The 27,210-nt window shown below is 39.5% G+C and overlaps 1 protein-coding gene and 1 pseudogene across 1 annotated transcript; one reads left to right on the top strand and one right to left on the bottom strand.

Annotated features, from left to right (window-relative positions):
• Window positions 1-370: 370 nt before the first annotated feature.
• On the bottom strand, window positions 371-1,312 carry LOC106800727 (olfactory receptor 1J21-like). Its single transcript, XM_014781933.2, has one exon. It carries the CDS (start codon window positions 1,310-1,312, stop codon window positions 371-373), a length of 942 nt encoding a protein of 313 aa, XP_014637419.1.
• An 18,864-nt stretch (window positions 1,313-20,176) lies between these two features.
• Window positions 20,177-21,045, top strand: LOC106800728 (olfactory receptor 1L1-like; annotated as a pseudogene).
• Window positions 21,046-27,210: the final 6,165 nt, after the last annotated feature.

Genomic DNA, 27,210 nt, shown 5'->3' with positions numbered 1-27,210 from the left:
TTCAATATCTAATTAACATCATTCATAAAAATAAATTTCAAGTGTATTACAAAACTAAACACAAAATTAAAACCATGAAACCGCCAGGAGGATATTTTTGTTATTTTGAGAAAGGAAAAGCTTCGCTATATAAAATTTGTAAACATAAAAAAAATAAAATGAAAAGACTGAAAGCTCTAACTGCATAAAATTTTTAAATGCTTGTAGCGCAATGGATACCATGTGAAAAAGAAAAAAAAAAAAGCATTTAGGAAAGGATAGTTGTGTAGGTATGTTTTTAATAAACATTTCCCATGACTCTCTAAAATAAATAAAAACTAAACAGAGAAGAAAATTAAGTGCAAGATAAAACAGAGAGGAGAAACAATGTTCATCGTGATGAAAATTTTCCTCTAGTGAGTATATTTCCCAGAGCTCCTTTCATATCTCGATTCCTCAGACTGTAGATAAAGGGATTTAGCATGGGAGTGACCAGAGTGTACAATAGAGCCACAATGACATCCTTCTCATTGGAATTATTGGATGAGGGGAAAAAGTACAGTCCAATAATTGCTCCATAGTACAGAGACACCACAGAGAGGTGAGAACCACATGTGGACAAGGCTTTGCAGACTCCCTTGGTGGAGGGGACTCTAAGGATGGTGGCCCCGATGTGGCCATAAGAGACCAGGATGCATATGAATGGCAGGATCATGACCACTGTTCCTACGATGAGGATAACCAGTTCATTGACTGTGGTATCTGAGCTGGACAGCTTTAGTAAGGCAGAGAGGTCACAGAAGAAGTGGGGAAGAGTGTTGTCTCCACGGAAAGAGAGACGGGCCAGGAGGAGGGTGTGCGAAAGGGCGCTGGTGCAGGATAGGACCCAGGACACAGTCACTAGCAGGAAACACAGGTTCTGACTCATGATGGTGGTGTAGCGGAGGGGGTGACAGATGGCCACATACCTGTCATAGGCCATTGATGTGAGAAGGAAGCTGTCAAGAAGCCCAAAAAATAAGAAGAAATACATCTGGGAAATGCACCCAGCATATGAGATGGATTGACTCTGTGTCTGCATATTCATGAGCATCTTTGGAGCTGTGACTGATGAGAAAGAAACGTCAGTGAAGGCCAAGTGGCTGAGGAAGAAGTACATGGGAGTGTGGAGGTGAGAGTCCAGCCTGATGAGCAGGATGATGAGCAGGTTCCCCAGCACTGTGGTCAGGTACATGACCAGAAAAAGAGTGTAGTATATGCCTTGCTTCTCTGTCCAGATGGGGAGCCCCAGGAGGAGGAATTCAGACACACTGCTCTGGTTATCCCTCCTCATGTTTTTCCCTTTTGCTGGAGATCAAAAAACGAGTTAGAAATGTGAAAGTAGGAGAAATCATTATGACTATCACATAATGGAAACCTGGTTTTTGACTAGTCAGTAAACGAATTTTAACCTGAATATTTCATTCTTTTTGCCACATTTACAGGCTAAAAGCTGCTTAAAAACCTGACCTGACATCAGGTTATTATGCACCCACCTAGGAACCAAAACAATCTCTTTTGGAGAAACCATGAAATGTCAGAATGGTGACGAGATCAGCTCAGGTTCAAACTCGAGGAGTCCAGGTGTTCATTGCAGAAATCTGAGATTAGGAAATTATGGTGCAAGGCTAGTTCAGTAACCAGTTATTAGAAACTCTAATAGAGGCTCCGCAGTTGGTCTGCTGGCCTTTCTTAATCGTCCTCATGCCTCTCACAAAGTTTTAGCTAATGCTTTATTTCAATGGATTTGATCAAGGTAAGACAACCCAGTGGGCTGCTTTGGATCTCCCAGAAATCAGAAATTGCAGCCTTGGTGGAAACATATGTAACTGATTAAGGCAACAGTGTTAAGGACAAGAATCTGTGTCAGTAACATAAAAGATCTAGTGACATACCTTGTAACATAGCATTCAGTCCTTCCTTTTGGAAAATTCCTTCCCACTCCTCAACATTTTCAGTCTACTACCACTCTTTCTAAAGGAATTTTCATGGAATGTGGAGAAAAAGTCTGCTTCTCTTCCAGATTCCCACCTTATTCCCTCAGTTCTAAACAGATCATTCTTATTCAAGTTCTCAGAACACCAGGAAATACTTTTGCTTTTCCAGTCATATCCTGGATCTGTCAAAGAATAACCTCTTTGTAAATGTCTGTCCAGATGTTGCCAAATAACATTTCCTTTTTCACAGTTCCTAACCTAGGGTTTACGCCAGTGATTCGTAATTGGTATTTTTCTTGTCATATTCTAACACTTCTTATACTTTGCTAATACTATCATTTCTCTCTCTTTCTTCTTCAGGTCATTTAATCTTAGACTTGCCATGGGGACACTCACAAAATGATAGGGAAAGAGAACATGATCGTTTATCTACTAAAAGATAGAATCCACAAACTCTGTAAAGACATTCGTCTGAAGGTCTTTCTCTTTGATAGCTGAGAAACTATCTCACTGCAGGAATCATCATTCTTCTTGGGAGTTAACTGAAGTTTATATATTATGTACCAATTCTCCCAATTTTACTGAAAGTATCTTTACAATTCCTACCTTCTTCAGTCCACTCCGTTAAAAATCCTGTTAATTTAATATTGTTACCTGAGAAGAATTACGCAATCAGTGTTGCTAGTCATTACCATGTTAATAATAATCAGGTTATCACAATGAAAGTACTAACTAGCTATTTACAGACATTTAGGTTGTTTCTGATATCCTTCTATTTCAAGTAATAGTTCATTAATAATATTGTTCATAGGCAATCTTTCACAGCAGCATATATATATATCTAGAAATTGAATTGGAGGATATATACATTCACAATTGTGATAGACACTGTCAAATTACAAGAGGCCAAGGTAGTGAGGAAGTCTGTTCCTATTCATTCTTTACAATGAGTCCGGCATAATAAGAGCCTGTCGTGTAAAGATTATAAAAGTGGGCATTCTGTTTGTTTGCAGATGACAGGACTGTGGTGTTGAGGAGAAAATTCAGGAGCATAGTCAGAATGGGAAAGTTATGGGGTTGGTGAATTATCTAGGAGCCAGATTATGTAAGATTTTTTCTGCTGTAGTGAAAAGTTTTGATTCTATTCTCAGACCAATAGAACACCCATGCAAAGGTTTTAGGAAAGGAGTGAAGGAATTTTTTTTTTCTGTTTTCTACTGGGAAAAGAACAGATTATAACAAGGCAAGAGTGTCAGCAGAAATTTAACTGGAGGCCATTGCAGTAGTTCAGGTGCAAAATAATACCTGCTTACATCTGGATCATGGAAGCAGAGATGAATATAGTTACAGTTTGGGATAAAATTTGGAGGAAAACCAACAAGACTTAATGGAAGGTAAGAAACAAGCAAGAGGAGATATGTTTTTCCCTATTCTCTCAAAAATTAGGCAGAGGATCAGTTTGAGGTAAGTTATTCTACATGGAGCAGTCTGCTATACCCTGGTGTGAGGATTGGTAGAGCTGTGTTATGGATCAGTAGCACAAACTGGACACACACACACACACACACACACACACACAGACATAAACACATAAACACATGCAATGACACTACTGAATATGAATTCTACTCCTGCTCTGACATTGCCTCTTAGTTGATGAGCACATATACCTTCAGCTACAAGGCCTGGAAAAGCTCTTCCATTTCTCTCTAGAAGACACAGGATACAATGAGGCAGGTGGAGTCTCTAAGGGTCTCAAACACGCATTGCAAGAGGAAGAAGAACTATCAGTTCAAAACCAAATAAGATAGATATACGGACATGCACTTGTTTACGACTCCTGAGTGATGGGCATGGGTTCTAACTTTACAAATCATGAGAGGATGGGTGGGGGGGCTCTCTATCCCCAAGCTCCAAATTAGAGACAAACAGGAAATAATTGCTTCATTGCCTTTGGTTCCCTTGAGGGAAGAACTGTTTGTTGACAGCGGGCAACAGGAGAGTTCACACTTGGAGGAATGTTAATAATAACCATAAAGTAGCTACTAGGAACTTGGCGATTCCCAGAGCTTTTTGCCTTCTCTGTTGACCTTGGAGAAAATGTGACTCAGAGTCCATAACAAACCAAACTGGAGCTTGAGTGTGTTAACAAAAGTCTCTTGCTTCTGAATCACTTGCTATTTCAAGAACACCAGAAACACTCTAATACTTTCACTCTCTGAATAAAAGATTGAAGGACTTTATATCCCATCACCATAAATGGACCCTGGGAAATGGACTACGGTTTCTATAAATCTTGTTCTCCTGCCCAAGGGCTGTGGAGTCAGCATTCTCTTGGTGCAAGTTTATCACAATATCATAGATTAACCATTAGAGAGATGTTTACACTAAACCCCTTACAAAATTGATTCCAAATTTATTGCACACATCTCCAGCTCCATTTCTTTAAAGCCAGGTAGAAAATGAATATTATGTGTTATTATTGGAGATGAAAATGTGTGGATATTCATGTGCTATTAATTTGTTAGTGTTAAATCAATCAATACTGGGAACTGCTGTTTGAATTATGAGTCTTGTAAGGTATTTAGATTTCAGAAATGGATTCTAGGTCCTATGGATCATGGTTGATAATCTGTTGCCCTCATTATAACACTACAATTGACCTGCCTGTGTTCCTAAAGGTCAAGATTCAACAAGACTTCCTTCTCAAACCAGAAGAACATCATTGTCACCTCCATCTTTTCCTACATGCATGGAGATAAAAATAAAATCTGTGATACTGCAGGATTTCTTTTTTATTTTCTAATTTTTTTTATTGCGGCAACATTGGTTTATAACATTGCATAAATTTCAGGTGTACATCGTATACTTCTATTTCTGCATAGATTACATCATATTCACCACCCAAATACTAATTACAAACCACCACCACACATGTGCCTAATCATCCTTTTATTATTTGATTAAACAACGTGAGAAAATGTATCTCTTTGAATTAAGAAATGACATTACTACTTCCCCAGGTAACAGATACCATTTCCTAGAAGATCTTCACGTTTAGCCTCTGCTGTTATAGCCCCAACCATCTTTCCAAAGCCTATTCAAAACCTGCCCCCGCAATAGCTTACAATTTAATAACAAAAATACACTTCAATATGCATACACAACAAGATTGAAAAATAGGCAAAATGATATTACTAGGTATTTCAGACAAAAGAAACTCAAATGACCTAATAATCATATAAAAATTATTACTGGTCAACTGGTAATAATCAGGGAAAGACAAATAAAACCTCAATAAGCCTCCATGTTATATTAATAGATTGGAAAATTCAAGTTAGAAGCTGCATTTTTTGACAATAATGTGTATTAGTTGGAAGTCTTATTCATTTCTAATAGAGAAACAATATGGCATTATATTTTGCAGTTGAAAATGTTCATTGCCTTGGGTCATGCAATTCCACTCTCAGGTTTATATTCTAGAGAAGTTTTGCACATGTACAACTGAAGACATAAATAAAAAGATCCATAGCAACATTGTTCATAATAGTAAAAAAAAAAAGGAAAAAAGTCCAACAACAACTAAATTTTGGTATTTTTACATAAAGAATATTGCAGAGCAATTATATGCCATGTCAGTGGATTATAGAAACGAAATATTAAGAGCAAAAATGCAAGACTCCAACAATTCGACAAAATGCAGAAATAAACAAAGATTTTATATTTATTTGTATTGTTGTGCACTGATATTTGTGTCTCTCCAGAATTCATATATTGAAGCCCTAACCCCCAGTGTAGCTGTATTTGGAGATGGGGCCTCTAAGAACACAATTAAGGTTAAATGAGCTCCATACCAATAGGCCCTGATTCAGTAGGATTACTGTCCTTACCAGAAGAGACACCAGAGAGCTCGCTTTCTGTTTCCATGCAGAAAAGGCAGTGTGAGGACATAGTGAGAAGATGGCCATCTGCAATCCAGGAAGAGAGCCCTCACTAGAACCTGAATCTGCCAGAACCTTGATCTTGAACTTCTAGACTCCAGAACTATGAGAAAATAACTTTCTGTCATCTAAGCCACCCAGTCCATGGTATTTTGTTATGGCAGAACAAGCAGATTTAAGACATGTGTATGTAAGTATTTTTGTGTATGTGTATACATGTATATATACACACATGCATGCATACATAAATATGTATAAATGCACTCACATGCAGAGAACGAGAGGGACAGAGACAGGGAGACAAAGAAAGAGAGACACATACACAAAGAAATAAAACTATAGAAATTTAATGGAATCACAAACATAAAATTCAGGCTATTCATTTCTTCTTGAGAGGAGACAGGGAGGTAGGATTTGGAGGAGCCCATGTATAGATTTGAATGATGCTTTTTAAAAAATAAATATTTGTTAATGGAAGTATAGCATACATAGGGAAAAATTAGCTTTCAATAAGTGCACAGTTTGATGAATTATCACAAAAGAAACACACCCATGAAATTATCAGCCAAATAAAGAAATAATCCTCCATCGTGGCTGTCCCAGTCATTTCCTCCATAGGTAAATCTTATTTTTATCACTATATATTACTCTTGGCTGTTTTTCACTTCATAAAGGTGAAAGTAAATTAAACAGTCTGTAATATTTTTATATTTTTATTATAATATATAATTTATAATCAATGATATGCTCAGATATTACTGAGCTAGTCAATTCATTTTGACAAATACATATCAACACACAAAGCATTGACTCCGGGAGTTCCTTCGAGTCCCTTCCCAGTTGATATCCTCCAGAAGCAACCACTAATCTCTTTGCTTTAAAAATAGGTTAAAACTGTTTTGGAGTTGGCTCCAGCTCTGGAACTGGAGCTGGCTCTAGCTCTAGAGATGGTTCTGGAGCTAGCCCTAGCTCTGAGGCTGGCTCTAGCTTGAAACTAGTGCTAGCATCAACTCGAGCTGGCAGCAGAGCTAGTGGTACTGAATCTGACTCTAGGTCTGGAGCTGGCTCTAGCTCTTGACTGATTCTAGTTCTGGTGCTGACGCTGGAACTGGCACAGTGCCTGGCTCTAGCTCTGGAGCTGGTGATAGACCAAGCCCTGGAGCTGACACTAGAAGTGAAAGAGGAGAAGTGTTCACCAACATGAATAACTTTCCATTTGCCTTTCCAAGGACAGAAAACATCACACTACCTTTAAGATCATTTTCAGCCCAGTCCCCACCCCAGAAAGTCTTCTCAGACTGCAGTCTACCAGATGAGTGGTCCTGGCCCAACACCAGCCTCTGGAGGCTTCTCCTTGTGTGTCCCAACTCCATACCCCTCCTTGAATGTGCACATGTACCCCAATCCTCCTCTCCCTCAGGCTCTGCTCCAGTAGGCTCTGGATGCTGCATCTGGGCTGGGAGAAGGTGGGCGTGGTGCTACAGGTCCAATCCAGGCAAGTTGTGCTGCACGTAGGCTACCAACCTCTTTAGGCCTATAAAGTGCAGAGACTGACAGAAATGCTCCTAGTACTAGTCTAGCCAGGTGCCTAGGATGGAGGAGACGGTGTTGGGGGTAGGTGGATGTGCAACAGAGTCAAAGACCTGGCTTTTCCTTCCACATTGTTCTTCCACTGCACCCCTGTGGGAGGCTGGGCTCCTGTGCTGTCCCCTGCCTGTCCAGAGGTCAGCCCACACCCTCACCTTGACTCTGGCTATCCTGGCAGTGGCAGACCTGGTCACTGGGCAGAGGCTGAGAAAGAGCCTCCATCAGAAAGAGCCCTAGGTATATGGTCTGATCACTGCTCCCCTTCTTTGTTAAGGCTGACATACTTCTCTGTGGGTCTCCCATTCACCAACGCTGCCCCGCTTACTGGAACATACATTCCATGAGAATAGGGAGAGTAGTCTCTGCTCTGTTCGCTGCACTGCACTGGCACACAGTAGGTGCTCCATTAATCCCTGACAGATGAGGGAACAGAGTTTATCTTCCCACCCAGGCTTCACAAGGCCTTCATGGCACCTCAACCTGTAGCTTATGGGACTGGTTTGTTATGGGTCTGTTGCCAGTTCCAAGTCCCCCAGCCATACGCTCTGACCTTCCTGCAGCTTCCTTGAGCCACCCACTGTGCTCTATAAGGGCCACTTTGTTCTTAGTTTTCCTGGCTAGATGTTTATCAATTGTATTGATCTCGTCAAAGAACCAAATTTTGGTTTCATTGATTTTCTCAGTTCATTTTCTATTTCCAATCTCACTGATGTCTGCTCCAATTTTTAGTATTTATTTTCTTCTGTTGCTTTAAGTTTATATTATCTTCTTTCTATAGTTGCCTGAGGTAGATGATTAGTTTTAGATTTTTCCTATTTTCTAATATATGCATTCAATGCTGTAAATTTCCCTCTAAGTCCTGCTTTTGCTGCATCCCACAACTTTTCATAAGTTGTATTTTCAGTTTCATTTAGTTTAAAATATTCAAAAATTTGTCTTGAGACTTCTTGTTTGATCCATGTGGTATTTAGATTTGTGTTGTTTAATCAAAATATTTTGAGATTGTCCATCTATGTGTCTGCTATTGATATCTACTTTAATTCCATTGTTGTCTGAGAGCATAATTTATATGATTTCTATTCTTTTCAATTTATTAAGGTGTGTTTTATAACCTAGAATGTGAGCTATCTTGGTGAAAATTCCATGTGAGCTTGAGAAAAATGTGTAATCTTCTTTTGTTGAGTGAAGTGTAATAGAAATGTCAATTAGGTCCACTTTGATGGTGCTGTTCAGTTCAACAACACCCTTACTGATTTTCTGCCTGCTGGATCTATTGCTTACTGATGGAGGGGTGTTGGAATCTCCAACTATAATCGTGGATTTGTTTATTTTTCCTTGCCATTCTATCAGTTTTTAACACTCTGTTGTTAGGTGCCTACATATTAATGATTGTCATGTCTTACCATTTGAACCATATTTAAGTGTACAGTTCAATGGTTTTAAGTACCCACATTATTGTGCAACCATCACCACTGCATATCTCCAGAACTTTTTCATTATTCCATACTGAAAGTTTGAATCCATTAAACAATAACTACCAATTCCTCACTCCCCCAGCTCCTGGTAACCATCATTCTCCTTTCTGTCTATATGCACTTGACTATTCTACGTACCTCGTGTAAGTGGCATCATACAGCATTTGTCCTTTTGTGTCTGGCTTATTTAACTTAGCATATTACCTTCGGGTTCATCCATGTTTTACCGTGTATCAGAATTTTTTTTCCTTTTTAAGGCTGAATAATATTCCATTTTACACATATACCACCCAGTTATCTGTCATTGGACGCTTGGATTTCCACATTTTGGCTCTTGTGAATAATGCTGCCATAATCATGAGTGTACTAACATCTGTTTGGGTACCTGCTTTCAATTATTTTTAATATATACCCGGAAATGGAGCTTCTAGATAATATGATAATTCTATTTTTAATATTTTGAGGGCACAGCAATAATATTTTCCATAGTGGCTGCACCATTTTACATTTCAACCAGCAGTGCACAAGGTTTCCAAATTCACCACATACTTGCTATAGGTTGTTTCCTGGGTTTTTTAAAAATAATAATCATCCTAATGTATTTTAAGTAGTATCTCATTGTGGTTTTTATTTGCGTTTCCCTAATGATTAGTGATGTTGAGCATCTTCTTATGTGCCTATTGGCCATTTGTATATCTTCTTTGGAGAAATGTTATTCACGTCCTTTGTCCATTTTTGAATTGGGTGGTTGTTTTTGCTGATGCTGTTGAGTTTTAGGAGTTCATTTTATATTTTGGTGGTTAATTCCTTGTCAGATATGTGATTTGTAAATATTTTCTCAAATTCTCTGTGACCATTTCTATATTTTTAATCTATCAGTGTCCTTATATTTAAAGTGGGTTTCTTATAAGCACATATGGTTAGGTCTTGTCTTTTTATCTACTCTGATGGTCTCTATATTTTAATTGGTGTATTTATTCCATTCTCATTTAAAGTGATTATTGATGTAGTTAAATTAATATCTACCATCTTCTACCTGTTTTCTATTTGTTGCACTGTTTTTTTGTTTCTATCTACCCCTATTTTTCTGCATTCTCTGGTTTTAAATGAGCATTTTATATCATTCTACATCCTTTCTTCTCTTAGTATATCCATTATACTTCTTAATTTTTAAAAAAATTGTTACCCTAGCATTTGAAATATATATGTAAAACTAATCTAAGTCTATTTTCAAATAACACTATACAGAACAAAGGCACTTTGTAGCAGAGTATTCCCAATTTCGCCCTCCCATCACTTAGAATATTGCTGTCATTCATATCACTTATCCATAAGCTATTATCTCCCTTTACATTGTTGCCATTATTACTTTGAACAGTTGTTTATTAGATAAGTTAAGAACAAATAAAATATTTTATTTTCTACCATTTATTGCTTCTCTAACACGATTCCTTTCTTTATGTCGATCTGAGTTTCTGACCTATGTCATTCTCTCTGAAGAACTTTTAACATTTATTGCAAGGCAGGTCTACTGGTGACAAACTCTCTATGCTTATTTGTTTGAGGGAGTTCTATTTATCTTTCATTTTTGAAGGATAATTTTTCTGGATACAGAAGTCTAGAATTCTTACCTTTTAACTGGAGTCCAAGTAATGATATTTAAATTAACATCTTGGCTTTGGAAATATAAATGCTTCCCTTGTCTTCCACATGCACAGAGGTGAAACAAAACTTAGGACTCTCCTGGATTGTTTTATTTAAATGGAGTTTAAAGATCTGCCTCATTTAAATGTAGATGTGATATCATGACCAATTGGGTAGCAATAGAGGTTTGCTTTCTCCTGTGCTTGTCTCACCTATGGAAAGGAACAAGGGGATAAAGAGGGGATTCTGGGAGTCACTAGGCATGATTGTTCTGCTCCACATCCAGAGTTACTGAAGTTTCTGTATGAGCTGCCCGTTGGTCACAGTCTTAGGAGGAAAACACTGACTTGGAGCTCCTCCCTTGAGGGTTATCTGTCAATATTCAGGTTGATTTTGTGCAAATGTTGGTCAGAAGACTGTTCAGGATGCAGTGGAGCAAGCCTATGCAACAGGATGATGCAGTGCCACCAGCTAACGGCAGCCAAGGCAGGAGAGCCTCCAATACCCAGCTCTGCTAACACACCTGCAGGTGCAATTTATAAGCAAATGGGAGAGGATGGATGTTTGTAAAGCCTTTTGGATTCACCCTTGTCTTCATATCCCACTTCATACAGAACCATTTGGAGAGTGGGCACCCAGAATGGAATTCTAAAAATATCAAAATCAAACAGACAACTTTTGTGCAGATATCAGACTGAAGTGTTCACACTGCCTACAGCTAGAGACTTAAAACCACCACAAATGGAGAGCTGGCTCTTCCTGATAAAAGCCAGCCCTCAGAGACATCAGGCCACCATCCTCCTTTTTCCCTCCAGCCCAATAGTCACTGTGTGGACACCTACATTCTTACCAGGCCTGATGGAACACCTTCCCATTGGATTCAAGAACAGCAGGAATCCTGCTGTCCCACAGGACAGAGCTGAGCAGGGGAAACCCTCTCCCCCAGGAACAGGGGACACCCTGGGCTGGCCTGTGACTACCTTGGCTTCCCATCTAGTTGGGTCAAGGAGTCTAGGATGTAAAGAGAAGATTCTCTGTCAAAAACTGAATGAGATGGGCCCTCACTGCAATGTGGGCCTCTTCTGGGTGACTTTCCTTGCTCTCTTGGCCAATGGAAGCCTAAGGATGAAACAATGAAACGTCTTCCTCTGCCATATTGGTATGCTGTGCCTGCCTGTCATTCAAGAAATTGTTTCCCTGGACAACTGTGCCAAGTCAGCAAGGGCCAGCACTCTTGGGATCTAGGTGTGTGCTCATCCCTTGGCCTGCACTGAAGAGGCCTTCTGGCAGAGGTGAGCCATGCTGGGTGTCTGAGTGACACCTGCAGCCATTGGGAAGGAGGCAGGATAACTCAATGTAATCAGCAGTTTATCTGTCTCTTGCCTTATGAGTTGTATCCAGCAGATGATGTTGAAATAACTTAACAAAGTGCAGGCTAGAAGCCATGCAGGGTCCTAGTGGTTCAATCCTGGGCAAGGTAACCACTCTTTAGCTCTCAATCATGGGGAAGCCCACGGAGGGCACTTGGGTGAATTCAGTGCCTGTTTACCACCTGGATTGGATGTGCCTCAGTATGTAATTGATAAGGTTGTGTCTGTGTATGTTCATGGATTATCAGTCTTGTTGGCATCCCTCTTCCCCGACATCCCTTATCCTTCAATCCTCCCCATGGGAAAGGCTCATGCATCAATGATAAAATCAGTGTGTAGACTTGGACAAAGAAAATAATCTGAGGTGGCTGTAAGCTCCCAGCGCTCTGGCCCAGCTACCTCTTTGGGACGAGTCAGTACCAACACAACTGATTCTCTGAACTGGATTGCCCAAGATGGTGGACCTCAGAACCACATGGCCGTGGACTTCACCTTGACCAGCAAAGGAGAGTGTGAGGGGTCTTTCACTGGCAGGTTATAAATACCCTTATCCTGGCAAACTCGAGCTCACCTGGGATTCTTGAGGCCTCACCCAGAGAGAAGAGGCCATAAGGTGCCTAGAAGAGGGGCTGGGGCCTTCTAGGGCATTTCTGGGTTAAATCAATTATTCCAGGGTTGCTGGAAATCCTAGTCCATAGGTCACAGGAATGCTTATGGAAGGAGGTCTAGTTGTAGCCTTAAACTATGTATCACATAGTTTTCCCCTGGATATGAAATCAGCAGGAAAAGAAATCCTAGGACCAGAGGGAAGGATCCCAGGAAGATTCAAATCTTCAAATCAAAGGTAAAGGGTCAACCAGGGCCCCCATGGGGAAAGATTGGTGAAGCAAAGCCCTCTCTGCCCTTAGTCCACTGGCTAATAATCTTCCCCTGGCCTTTTCCTTTTCATATTGTACATTTCCATGTTTGTACAATTTTTACCCAATTAGTGCTGATGGAATTCCAGGGTTTGACTTTGAGTCCATAGGTTCCTAGTTGGTGGTCAAAAGAAACTTCAGCAAGACGAGTAGAAAATATTCCGCTTCCTCCAAAACTGTAGAAACATAGCCACCATCCTGGGTCAGGAAACGGTCCTTTGAAATGTATTATTTAAATAAACATCCAACTTTCAGAGGTTGTTGCTATGCCCTTTGAATGTACTTCCCACCTGTCAATCTCAGGTGTTCTGAGGAATAGTCTCAGTAACTTGCCCAGGTTAATGATACTGAAACACTTCTACAGATTAAATAACCTGACATCTCTTCAAGATTTCTTATTTGAATGAGGAATGAGAGCATCTGTACCTCATTTAAATTAACATAGAAAATAAAAGAACAAAATTGCAATTCCCGGGCTATCAAGAAACAGGGTTTTAATATAATATGTAAGTGTAGGATATGCTATTTACAACAAATACATATTGGCCCTCCCCAAATAGTAAACATTCTTTTTTTTGCCTTCTATACAAATATTAAATGACCTCCCCTAAATCCTCCCTCTTCCTAACTAACCTCACCGTCTCATGTGGTCTCATAAAGCCCAGGATGCATTGGCAAATGGCACTTGCAGCTGCATGAGATTTGACATTAATGGTTCTCAACTGTGCCCCTCCTCCACTTGGAGCTTGAGGACAGGCCAAGTGCGCACTGGGTGTGTTGGCAAAGTCCCCGCTGCTGAGTAGGGGCTTCATGTGAGCTGGTCACAGGACTTGGAATGGGAGCTGCTGCTAGTTCTGGGCTCTATGTTGGGGGCCTGGATGCTGGATGAAAGGGACGGCTTAACTTGGGGTGTCTCTCCGAAAGACACAGTCTATCCCTGCCCCTGCCCTGCCCTGTACTCTGCTCCAGGCACTGTGCTAAGTACTTGGTCACCAGCACCTTGTTGGCTCCAGCCTTCTGATAGATCATTTAGCATCACTCCATCTTATAGAGGAAGAAACTGAGGCCCAGAGAGATGAGGTGACTTGCCCCATTACAGGGCTGGCCAGCAGTGAAGCTGAGATCCCTACTCCCGGCTGTCTGACTCCCCACACCTGCACTTAGATGCAAAGCTTCTCTGAGTACCAAGGAGCCCACCCCTACCAGCCCTGGTCTGGGCTCTCACTTAGTCCAGTGATTCAGGATGGCTTGTTTTTCTTGGCCTTGAAAGTGTTCCCGGCTGACTCAGATGTGGGCTGCAGCTCACATGACAGGTTGTAGCTACAGGAGAGTGTGTCAGCTATGAGGCTACCAGGAGCCACACTCAAGTCTCCCTCCCAGTGCCTACCCCAAAGCTGGAGTCCAGGCACCAAGCTGTCACCAGGCAACAGGATTGGACACTGACCAAGGGGTCATAGACACAGATCTCTGGAGCTGGGCCCCAGGGGATGTCCACCCCTGCCATCATCAATCTTGTCCTGGCTTCACTTCTCCGTTTCGCCGTGCAGCTCCATGGCCTGGAACCAGGCCCCAAATTGCTCCTCTGGTGTGATGCTGTAATTATTGCACGCTGGCTGAAACAACTTGATCTGGGCGATCACTTTGAATTCTTGGATCCAGTGAAGACAGGATGGTGACAGGGCCTGGGTGGGGAGCTGCTATGAAAATTCTTGACTATATCTTTTGGTGCACATATTATGCATTCCTGTCTTGTATACCTATGAGCGGTACATACAAAGTTGTATATAATGATTATTTCATTGACTAGGATCTCCAGCACAATTTTGTTTTTTTGAAACCATTTTATTGAGGTACAATTGACATACAAAAGGCTGTATATAATTAATGTATAAAATTTGATGAATTTGAAGATAAGTGTTCCCTCATGAAACCATCACCACAAATAAGGCCATAAACATATGCATCATATTCAAAAGTTTTCTCCTGCCACTTTTACCTTTTTTTTTTCTTTTGTGACTAAGAGCATGTCTTAGCCTGTTTAGGCTGCTATAACAGAATACCATAGACTGGGCGGCTTTAATAGCAAATATTTATGTCTCACAGTTCTGGAGGCGGGGAAGTCAACAATCAAGGCACTAGCAGCTTCAGTGTCAGGTGAGGACCCACTTACTGGTTCATAGACTTCTTGCTTCTCACTGTGTCGTTACATGGCAGAAAGAATGAGGGAGGTCTCTGGGGTCTCCTTTATAAGAGTACTAACCCCATTCACGTGGGCTCTGCTTTCATGACCTAATCACCTTCCAAAGGCCCCACCTCCTATTGCCATCACATTGGGAGTTAGGATTTCAATATGAGAATTTTGGGGGCACAAAAACATTCAGTCTATAGTAGAGAACTTAACATACAATCTACCTTCTTAGCAAATTTTTAAGTATACAGTATTGTTGACTGTAGGTAGGATTCCAGCACAATTTTGAATTGAATTGGTACAACTGATATCCTTCACTTGTTCCTGATCTTAGGACGAAAGCATTCAGTTTCCCGCTAAGTATAATGTTACCTTTAGGCTTTTCATAGATACGCTACCAGTTTAAGGAAGTTTTCTTTATTCCTAGGCTTCTGAGATCTTTTTTTTATTGAGAAAGGATATTGAATTTTATCAAATACTTTTTTGTCATATATTGAGATGATAATGGGATTTTCTTTAGTAGTCTATTAAAATGGTGAATTATAATAATTGTTTTTTGAATACTAAACCAAATACACTACTGCAATGAATCTAGTTGGTTTTGGTGTTTTAGCCTTTTTATATATTTTTGGATTTGATTTGATAAAATTTTGGTAGTGATTTTTGTACCCATGTTTATGGGAGATATTGATATCTGTGGTTTTCTTTTCTTGTATTTTATTTTTATGGTTTTGGTAGCAGAGTAATGCTGGTCTCAGAGAATGGGTTGGGAAATTCCTTCCTCTTCAATACTGTAGAAGAGCTTGTGTAGAATTGGTATTATTTCTTCCTTAAATGCTTGGTACAATTCACGCATGAGGCCATCTGTAGTTGTAGTTTTCTTTATGGGATGCTTGTAACTAGAAATTCACTTTCCTTAATACATAACTTCTTATATATTTCTTCCTGCATGAGCTTTGGGATCTTTTGTTATTTAAAGAATTTTTTTCATCAAAATTGTCAAATTTATTGACAAAGTTATTCACAACATTCTCTTATTTTGCTTTTAATATCTGTAGAATCTGTAGTGATGTCATCTCTCATTTTGTGTCTATTGCAGTAACATTGGTTTATAACATTGTATAAATTTCAGGTGTAGATCATTATACTTCTATTTCTGCATAGATTACTTCATGTTCACCACCCAAATACTAATTACAACCCATCACCACACACATGGGCTGAATTATCCCTTTCGCCCTCCTCCCTCCCCCCTTCCCCTCTGGTAACCACCAATCCAATCTCTGTCTCTATGTGTTTGCTTATTGTTGTTATTTTCTACTACTTAGTGAAGGAAATCATATGGTATTTGACCTTCTCCCTCTGACTTATTTCACTTTGCATAATACCCTCAATGTCCATCCATGTTGTCACAAATGCCTGGATTTCATCGTTTCTTATGGCTGAGTAGTATTCCATTGTGTATATATACCACATCTTCTTTATCCATTCGTCCCTTGATGGGTACTTAGGTTGCTTCCAAGTCTTGGCTATTGTGAATAATGCTGCAATGAACACAGGGGTGCATGTATCTTTACGCATTGGTGTTTTCAAGTTCTTTGGATAAATACCCAGCAGTGGAACAGCTGGATCATATGGTAGTTCTATCCTTGATTTTTTGAGGAATCTCCATACTGTTTTCCATAGTGGCTGCACCAGTTTGCACTCCCACCAGCAGTGTATGAGAGTTCCCTTCTCTCCACATCCTCTCCAACACATGCTGTTTCCTGTCTTGTTAATTATAGCCATTCTGACGGGCGTGAGGTGATATCTCATTGTAGTTTTGATTTGCATTTCCCTGATAGTTAATGATTTTGAACATCTTTTCATGTGTCTGTTGGCCATCAGTTCTTTTTTTTTTTTAATAGATACTTGTTTTTGTTTATTTGTTTGTTTGTTTTTGTGAGGAAGATCAGCCCTGAGCTAACATCCATGCCAATCCTCCTCCTTTTGCTTTGGAAGACAGGCTCTGAGCTAACTTCTATTGCCAATACTTCTCCTTTTTTTTCCCCTTTTTCTCCCCAAAGCCCCAGTAGATTGTTGTATGTCACAGTCGCACATCTTTCTAGTTGCTGTATGTGGGACACTGCCTCAGCATGGCCGGACAAGTGGTGCAGCGGTGGGTGCCGGGATCCGAAACTGGGCTGCCAGTAGCGGAGCATGCGCACTTAACCTCTACGCCACGGAGCTGGCCCCCGGAAGTGTCATGATTAAGGTCCTTCTTCCCACCAGATCTCAATTTCTCCCTTCTTTAAAACGAGGGAATTGGAATACATGATTTCTAAAAGTTTTTCTAGCCCAAAGCTCCTATGAGTAATTTCAAAGTTAAAGCAATACGAAACCAAGAGACATCTTCCAGGAGAGAAGGCTCCTGCCATTCCTGGCTGCTCTCTGCCCCTGCTGCAGTGAAATAAATGGAGTGCTGCCATTTACACAGAGACTTGAGGTCCACCAAATTTCTTCCTTACATCTGTTCAGAATCCTGAGTGACCATCCAGGCATTCTTTCATTCCACAAATATGTTTCAAGGGACTATTTTCTTCCAGGCACTGTGCCAGATGGGGTGGTGTAACAAAGAACCAGAGGCAGTCCTCACACCTGTGCAGCTCAAGTGGGGAAGGCAGTTGTGTAAGTACTAAGATTCATTCCCCATATTGTGTGCGAGAGAGACGCCTAATCCAGAATTGGTGGAAGAATGGCAGGCCAGGCTTCCTAAGGGATGTGATATCTATCATGAGCCTGAAGAGTGAGGACTAATCACTAACAGACATAGGGAATGGGCATTTCAGAGAGATGGAACAGTAAGTCCCTAAGTCAAGAAGAAGCAAGAGATCCTGGAATACAAGAGGGCTGGGGGGGGAGCCAGAGATGGGTCCTACTCCAACATGTCTGGTGCCCTCGTAAAAAAGGGAAGTTTGCACACAGAAACACACATCATAAAGGAAGAGGATGTAAAGAGACACAGGGAGAAGACCACCATCAACAAGCCAAGGAGAGAGGTTTGGAACAAGCACTTCCCTCAAAGCCCTCAAAAGGAACCGACCCTGCCAACACCTTGATTGTGGACTTCTAGCCTGCAGAACTGTGAGAAAATAAATTTCTGTTCTTTATGCCATTCAATTTGTGGTACTTTGTTATAGCAGCCCTAGCAAACTAATACAATAACTTATTCAAATTAGCATTTTAGAAAAATTGATCTGCCTACAGTCTAGAGAATAAATTGAAGGGGACAAGAATGACTGCAAGGAGGCTATTTTGGAGGCAGGAGATGATAAAAATCTCTGTTAGGGCAGTGATCCAGAGACTGAGAGAAACTGACAGGTTGAGAGACTTTGTAGAGGCAAAATCTCTGGGGCAGTGTTTGGTCTCTGTGTTCAGGTAAACACGTGACCAGAGCAAAGTCTAGTCAACCACCTGTTCAGGAATCACAGGCACAAGTTGTACACATAAAGACAACATAGGACCATGCTGAAAAGTCACCTCTTTCAGCTTAACACTCAGCTCCAACTTTTGAGGTGCCTGCAGCTTCAATGCCAGGTGTGACTTCATTTTCCCCACAAATATCTATCGACCACTCACAATGTGCCACACACTGTACAAACTCTGGGGACATAATGGTGAGGTAAAGGAAACAGGATTCCAGTGTATTACATCAAGAAGAAGACAAATATTAACCACTAATAAATGGGAAGGGCTCAATATGTCTTAGGCATAACTATTATTTGATTTAATTGCATACTCATTTTCAAATCATACAAATAAATATGTCTCCTACAAAATCTCAGAAACTCAGGTGAAGGGTGGTCAAACAATGAAAAATGTGAAGGCTATGAGATTTTGCAAAGAAACACAGACTCACTGCTTTCAAGAGCATCCAGGAACATCTGACAGAGAAGAGGATTTGGGAAGGAAGTAAAGGAAGAAGTAAAGCAAGTGTTGGTGAAGGAGGAGAAGGGTGGTGGTGCAGGGAGGTATTTACTATCTCTGTATTACAGATGGGGACACCAAGAATCACAGATGTTGGTAATCAGTCCAAGACTACATAGCCAGAAAGTGAAGGAGCTTATTTCAAAATGTGTGCTCTTAACAAAGGCACCACACCATGCGTGTTGCTTTCCAGTACGTCTGTCACTACACCTGTATCGTTTTATTGCATTTATTTGTTAAAAGTTTATCTTCCCCTCTAGACTACAACCACCTAAAGTGTAGGAACTGAGGAGCCAGCTTTGATGGCCTAGTGGTTAAAGTTTGTCACACTCTGCCTCAGTGGCCCAGGCCCGTTCCTTGGAGCAGAACCACACTACTTGTCTGTGAGTAGCCACGCTGTGGTAACAGCACACATAAAAGAAATAGAAGGGCATACAACTAGGATATACAACTGTGTATGGGGGCTTTAGTGAGGGGAAAAATTAAAGAGAGAGAGGAAGACTGGCAACAGATATTAGCTCAAGGTGAATCTTTCCCACCAAAAAAAAAAAAAAAAAAAAGGAACTGAGAATCACTCATCTTTGTGGTCTCACTGTTGGGTTCTTAGTGAGTATTTAACACAATGATATCGAATAATTGTGACAGCATAAACCCCCAATGTCTGAATGTTTTAAGAAAGAGGTTCATATATAATACAGCTTTTTTTATGAGTTTTGATGAAAGTATTGGCTCCAAAAGGGTGACTAAACACTGTGTGCCTGTGTCAACATTCGTCTTATGTACTTGATCCACTTAGTTGTTTCAGTTTTTGTGTTTATTTGTTTTGTTTTGTTTCCAAGGAAAGTAGAGACATGAGCCTCTACCTGACATATCTGGTAAGTACTTATGGGGAACTAGAGAAATATGCATCACTGAGGTTCACCTGGGATTCTTTCTGAAAGGAAATCCACTCTCTGGTGTCCCCGCATTTAACACAGGTTAGAGTTTTTTATTGTTCAACTTAATTTTAAGAACTGTGAAAGGGAACACAATCATGGACCATTTATAGGAATCCCAGGAGAGACAGGATTAAACTGAAACTTGTTGAATTGAAAATTCTAGAATTTTCTATATTCGTTGGTGTATGCAGAATCATGGAGAGCGTCAACCAAACCAGCAATGTCTCTGAGTTCATCCTCCTGGGACTCTCCCTGAGGACCAGAAGCCACTCTTTGCCCTCTTTTTCACCATGTACATAGTCACTGTGGTGGGAAACCTGTTCATTATCCCGGCCATCAGCTCTGACACTCACCTCCAGACACCCATGTTTTTTTTTTTCTTCAGCATCTTATCCTTCATTGATGTTTGTTTCACAACAACCACTGTTCTGAAGATTCTGGTGAACTTTCTGTCAAAGAAGAAGTCCATCTCCTATGCTGAGTGTATGACCCACATGTATTTTCTCCTGGTTTCTGCCAACACAGAAAGTTACCTCGTGGCAGCCATGGCCCTTGACTGCTATGTGGCCATCTCTGATCCCTTCCACTATGTCATCACCATGAGCTAATGCGACTGTGTCCTGCTGCTGGCCTTCTCCTATTCCATATCTCACCTTCATTCCCTTCTTACTAGTGCTTCTGATAAATTTTCTTCTCTTTTGTGACTCCAATGTTATCCACCACAATGAAATTGTAATTAACATATAAGGATTGATAACCTTGGTAACCCCCTTTATATGTGTTATTATTTCTTACCTACACATCCTCATTACTGTTCTTAAGATCCCCTCAGCTGCTGGAAAAAATAAAGCTTTCTCTACCTGTGGCTCCTACCTCACCATGGTGACTCTCTTTTATGGAAGCATTATTTACGTTTATTTCCATCCACTTACACCATAAATGACCAGACGGCAACAGTCATCTACACAGTTTTGTCCTCCATGCTGAATCCTTTCATCTGTAGCCTGCGGAACAAAGAGGTGAAGCGAGGCCTGAGGGTGCTGATGAGCAGGAGGAAGTCCTAGGCAGCACCCTCGTTGGCAGGCTCAGGAGTGAGTCTTCTTCTGTGAGCCCTTGTTTCTGCTGATTCCTGGTATATATATCAAGCTACCAGAGGTTAGCATGCCTAAACCAAGTGTTAATAGGAAATTGTATAGATGATGAGACTAGAATATTGCACCCAGTCTTATATATTTGTAATGTATAGTGTATAAAATTAACATATATATGTCTATGTGTATACATATACTACAGGTATACCCACCAATTAAGGCCACCTTATTGGGTCCCCTAATTGACCCAGGGTCTTTGCACTCATTCCTCATTCCTCCCTCCCATTCTCTTTTCCTGTTCACTCTTTTCAAGTGCAGCTGAAAACTAATATTTTTCATTAATTTTTCTTGACCCAATTCTCCTATTCAATAATTTTCAGTTCCCAGTATCCTTACTTATTTCAAGAAACAGCTGCAATCAGTTATTCACTTTGCAGCAGTTTCAATGTCTCTGAAAGTTACTTAAGATGGTAGTGTGTGTGTGTGTGTGTGCGTGCGTGCATATGTGTATGCGTGTGTAGGTACATGCATGTGTTGTCTTTCCCATAAGGTTAGGACCTCCCCAATAGCAAAGACCCACAAGGCAGAGAATAGGTGATGTCTCCTCCTTTTGTGGAATCTCTCTCAACACAGTGTCTGGGTCTTGAACACAGCATATCATCAAGAGTTGGCACTCAGGACCTAGTTGACTAAGCAATTCAGGTCCAGCAGTCCAGGTGACCAGCCAAATGCAGTGGAATTAAGGTTTGCTTATGTGTCTATGCCCTGGCTTCCTTCCCTTTGTCCCTCTGACAGCTCTTCGTCCATCACTCTCCCTGAGCCTCTTTTTTGCGTCATTGTCCCTAGAGATGTTTATATTTCCAACATTGCTACCATCCTTGCGTCTGCCTACTTTCTAAGAAGAGAAAATCATTTCTCAGTAATAAAGCTTATTCTGAGTGGCTTTTGAAGACAGAACTGGACACAATATCTATAAGAATTGAGAAAGTAATTCCTGGCACAGAATAAGGAAGAAACTCAAAAGTCAGAGTTGTTGGAAGGTGACATCCACCCTCATTAGAGAAGGGTATTGCAAAGACAGTTCATACATGAGGCAGGAGTTGAACTAGATTATATTTAAGGTCACTTCCAATTCATAGAAATTGTTTAATATTGAAGAGCTTCAGATTCCTTATTTTTAAATCTGACAACAGTAATATTTTGTAATAACATGTACGTCCAGGTAAGACAGACTCCAAAATTTTACTAGTTTTAAACATTTTATTATATTTTATTGAGCCATAGGGCTTAACATAAACATCACTCTCTCAGTTATCTTGGGAAGATATTGATCCTGTGGCAAGAAATGAATAATCAGAATGTATATACTACATTGTGCTTATCAGTTCATCAGCTGATGGACAATTTGGATCATTTCCACCTTTTGGCTATCGTTGTTATGAACATTGGCATACAAGTATCTGAGTCCCTCTTCTCAAATTTTTTTTTTAGTATAAACCTAGGAGTAGAATTGCCAGCTCATTTGGTAATTCTGTGTTTAACTTTTTGAGGAACTGCCATATCTTTTCCACAGTGGCTGCACCATTTAACATTCACACCAGCAATGCACAAGGGTTCCAGTTTCTCCAACATTCTTGCCAACCTTTGTTATTTTCCTTTAAAAAAATTATGGCCAGCCAAGTAGATGCAAAGTGGTAGCCCATTGTGGTTTTGATTGCATCCTAATGACTAATGATGTTGAGCATCTTTTCATGTGCTTTTTTGCCATTTGTATATCTTCTTTGGAGAAATATTTATTCAAGGATTTTGCTTATTTTTGAATAGAGTTGTCATTTTGTTATTAAGTTGTAGGAGTTGTTTATATATTCTGGATATTAAACCCTCATGAGATATGTGATTTGCAAATATTTTCTACCTTTATGTGGGTGGTCTTTTCACACTCTTGATTGTATCCTTTGATGCACAAAAGTTTTTAATTTTGATGAACTTCAATCTATCTATGTCATTCATGGTGAACAATATTTTTAATATGCTGCTGAGTTTGATATGACATCATTTTGTGAAGAATTTTTGCATCTAGATTGATAAGGGCTCTTGGTCCGCAGTTCCCCTTTCTTCTGATGTCTTTGTTTGGCTTGGCAATGCTGACCTCACTGAATGAGTTGAGAAGTGTCCCTCCTCTTCAATTTTTTGGAAGAGTTTGAGAAGAATTGGTATTTGTTCTTCTTTACATGTTTGATAGAATTCACCAGTGAAGCCATCTGGTCCAGGGCTTTTCTTTGTTTGGATGTTTTTGATTACTGATTAAATTTCCTTACTAGCTATAGTTCTATTCAGATTTTCTATTTTTTCATGGTTCAGTCCTGGTAACGTTTCTAGAGACTTGTCCATTTAATCTAGGTTATCCAATTTGTTGGCATACAATTTTTCATAGTACTCTTATGATTATTTTTATTTCTGTAAAATTGGTAGTAATGTCCCCACCTTCATTTCTCATTTTAGCAATTTGTCTTCTCTTTTTTTTCTTAGTCCATCTAGCTAAAACTTTGTCAATTTTGTTGATCTTCTAATGAGGCAACTTCTGGTTTTATGGATTTTCTGTTGTTTTCCTATTCTCTGTTTTATCTTTGCTCTAATCTTTATTATTTTCTTCCTTCTGAAACTTAAACTTTGGGTTTACTTTGTTCTTCTTTCTCTAGTTCCTTAAGTTGTATGAATGGTTTAGTTTTAAAACAGAGATACTACCCATCATTGTGAAGATGTAGAACAATGGAAACGCTTACATATTACTGGAAGGAGTATAAATTGATTCAATCATTTTGGAAAACTCTTGGGGAATATCTACTAAAGTTAAAAATAGCCTAGTTACACCATTTAACCCAGAAAATCCATTCTTAGATATATACCCCCAAAAATGTGTGCTTTTCACCAAGAGATAGGTCCAAGAATGTTCATACCAGCATTATTCATAATAGCCAAAAACTGGACCAACCGAATGTTCATTAACAAAGAGGAGAATGGATAAATAAATTGTGGTACAGACACAATTCCATATACTCTACAAGAAGGAACAAGAATAAATTATATCTTTTGTGACAACATGAATGACTCTCATAATGCTAAGTGAAAGAAGATGTATATATTTCTTCAGCTTAAATCCACACCCACTGTACAATGTGAGGCAATGTTTCAAGCTCCTACATAGCAAGCAGCTTGAAAAATACTGAAACCAAGTTGACTTGGTTTTATAAAACTAGGAGAAGTGAGCCACGTAGGTATTAGCTGAGATCTGGGCCTCTACCAAGTTCATGCCTCAGACAATGCAATGGACTGAATGTTTATCACCCCAAAATTCATATGTGGAAATCTTAACCCCCAACATGATGGCATCTAGAGGTGGGGCCTTTGGGAGGTGAGTAGGTCATGAAAGTGAAGCCTTCATGAATGGGATTAGTGCCCTTATAACAGAGACTCCAGAGATCTTTCTTCCTGTTTCTACCATGAGGGGACACAGCAAGAAGACAGCCATCTATGGACCGGGAAACCAACCTTCACTAGACACTGGATACCAAGTCTGTCACCACCTCAATCTTGGACATTGTAACCTCCAGAACTATGAGAAATAAATGTTTGTTGTTTAAGCCATCCAGTCTATACTATTTTGTTATAGCAGCCCAAACAGACTAAGACAAGTAAGTATCTCCAGAATCTGTCCACATCCAATACTTCTGTCTCAGCTGAAAAGGGCCAGAAAGATGAGAGAGGACTCCCAGCAAATCCAAAAAACTCAATGAAACTCAAGTAGCATAAACATAAAGAAAACCATATGTAGGTATATCATAGTTAAACTGCTGGAAAGCAAAGATAAGGAGATAGTCTTGAAAACAACAAGAGGAAACAAGATATATTCCATGCAAGGGAAAAAGGGATAAGGAGAAAAGAATAATCTCTGAGTTTTTATCAGAAATACTGAATGTCAGAAGACAATGGGTCATCAACTTTAAAATGCTTTAAAAAAACCTGTCAACCTAGAATTCTATATCCAGCATAAATATCCTCCAAATCTGAAGACAAATGAAGAGATTTTTAGATAGAAAAAGGCAAAGATAATTTGTCTTCACCAGACCTGCAGCTAAAAGTTTATTAGGCTGAACAGAAATGACATCAGACAGAAATCTGGATATACAGGAAGGAAAGAAGGGCGCTAGAGAGAATAAAAATGTAGATAAATATATAATGGACTTTAAATATATATATATATAATTATTAATGATATAAATTATAGATATCTTAATTATATACAGTTAAATTATATATAATTATATATAAATTAAATCTCTTCAGACAACTGTTGCCTGTTAAAAGTAAAAATAATAACAATGGATTATGTGGTTTATAGCATTTGTAGAAGTAAGTTATATGACAAGACTACAGAGAATAGGAGGAGGAATTGGAAGTGTACTATGTTCTATGGAAGTGTACTATGAGGTTTTTATATTCTTTGTTAAGTGGTAGAATATCTTTGGAAGGTAGATCATGATAAGTGAAAGGGCATATTATAATCCTAGAGTAACCATAAACACATAGGCATAACTAAAAAGTCAAAAAAAGAAATAAAACAGAATACTAAGAAAATAATCAAGCCACCCAAAGGGAGGCAAGAAAGAAAGAACCAAAGAACAAATATGAGACAAATAGAAAACATCAAAATGAAATGGTAGGTTTAAGCCCCAAACTACCAATAATTACATTACATGTAATTATACTGACCAACTCTTCTCAGAGATTTAAAAGACAGAGATCGTCAGCCCAGTTTTAAAGAGATCCAACTATGTGCTTTTTACAAGAGACACACTTTCAACATGAAGATAGAGAAAAAAACATAGCCAATGAAAATATGCAGTTTTTTTTTTTTCCATTTTACTGCAGACCCACGAAAACTTCATCATGGACCAACACTGGTCTACAGGCTAGCATTTAAGAATTGGTGTGTTTCCTTCCTTAGGTTAGAATGAATCCGCATGTATCCATTGTTCAGCTCTAACAATGACCAGACTTGCAGAAATTTGGAAAGATTTTGTGTAGTAATATTTATATATTTTTTTGGTAAATATTTTCCCTTTGTTTAGAAAGTGCCTCTCTGCCACAATATCAGTGATTGAATTATATTTTCATGTTGCAAAAAAAAAAAAAAAAAAGAATTGGTGTGGAATATATCAGAACCTGGGAGGTAGTTCTAAAGTTATGTAGTTTTGTTACCGAGCAACAGGCTCACTTACCTTGTCGGGATTCTAAGTCAATTAATCACACAAGTTAGAGATAGAGAAAGGAAGTTTTTAATCAATTAGTGAGCATAATTGTAACACAGGAGACTAATGTCTCAAAAGAAAAACCATCTTAAAGCATTACAGAATCTTGAGGCAGTTATAAGGGGAAATGGACAGTAAGGGCAGGGTTTAGAAATGTTGGCTTTCAGGCATGATGGACTCCAGGGACCCTCATTGTTCTATTCTTCTGTCAGTGATGATGAATACCCTACAAGTGTTCCTTCTTCCTGGAGGCCTTCTTATTCCTTGGGAACATTTGTTAGCATTGTTAAGGACAAAGCTATTAGAGTACCTCAGGAGGGGTATGTGCACAGGATCAGGGCCAGAAAATCATGAAAGCATGTAGTAATTTATAATAGTTACATACTAGAAGAGTTTTAACTAGGAAACGGTCATTTAGTGTAACAAGATGGCCTCACTTATGTCCACTTACAGTCCAAGGTTAGGATTTTTTGTTGGTCCTTGAGCATATGTGATGGGTGCTGCCTCAGCTCACCTCGAAGCAGATGTTTGACAGCATTCTTTTCCTGTCACAAGTCCTTGTTAAGCCCTTTGGCTTTATAAAGTGATAATGATAATAATTACTATCATTTATTGAACACTTACTATGCATTGGTTGTTGTGTTAAATACTATATGTGTATTATATGTTTTAATTTTCATAGGAACCCTACAAGATAGGTACTAATATTATTCCCAATTTACATGTGAGGACCTTGAGACTTGGTGAAATTTTGTAACTTGTTTATGTCCACACCGCTAGTTGAGTTATGGAGTTAGGGTTTAAAATATCTGTCTGACCCAAAACCCTG

The sequence above is a fragment of the Ceratotherium simum genome, chromosome 29 (assembly GCF_057802395.1).
Source record: "Ceratotherium simum simum isolate JZ-2026a chromosome 29, ASM5780239v1, whole genome shotgun sequence".
Classification (NCBI taxonomy): Eukaryota; Metazoa; Chordata; class Mammalia; order Perissodactyla; family Rhinocerotidae; genus Ceratotherium; species Ceratotherium simum.
This window is presented reverse-complemented; position numbering and strand designations above follow the sequence as displayed.

Excerpts from the sequence above, each read along its gene's own strand:
- LOC106800727 (XM_014781933.2), bottom strand. The coding sequence starts at position 1,312 with ATGAGGAGGGATAACCAGAGCAGTGTGTCTGAATTCCTCCTCCTGGGG.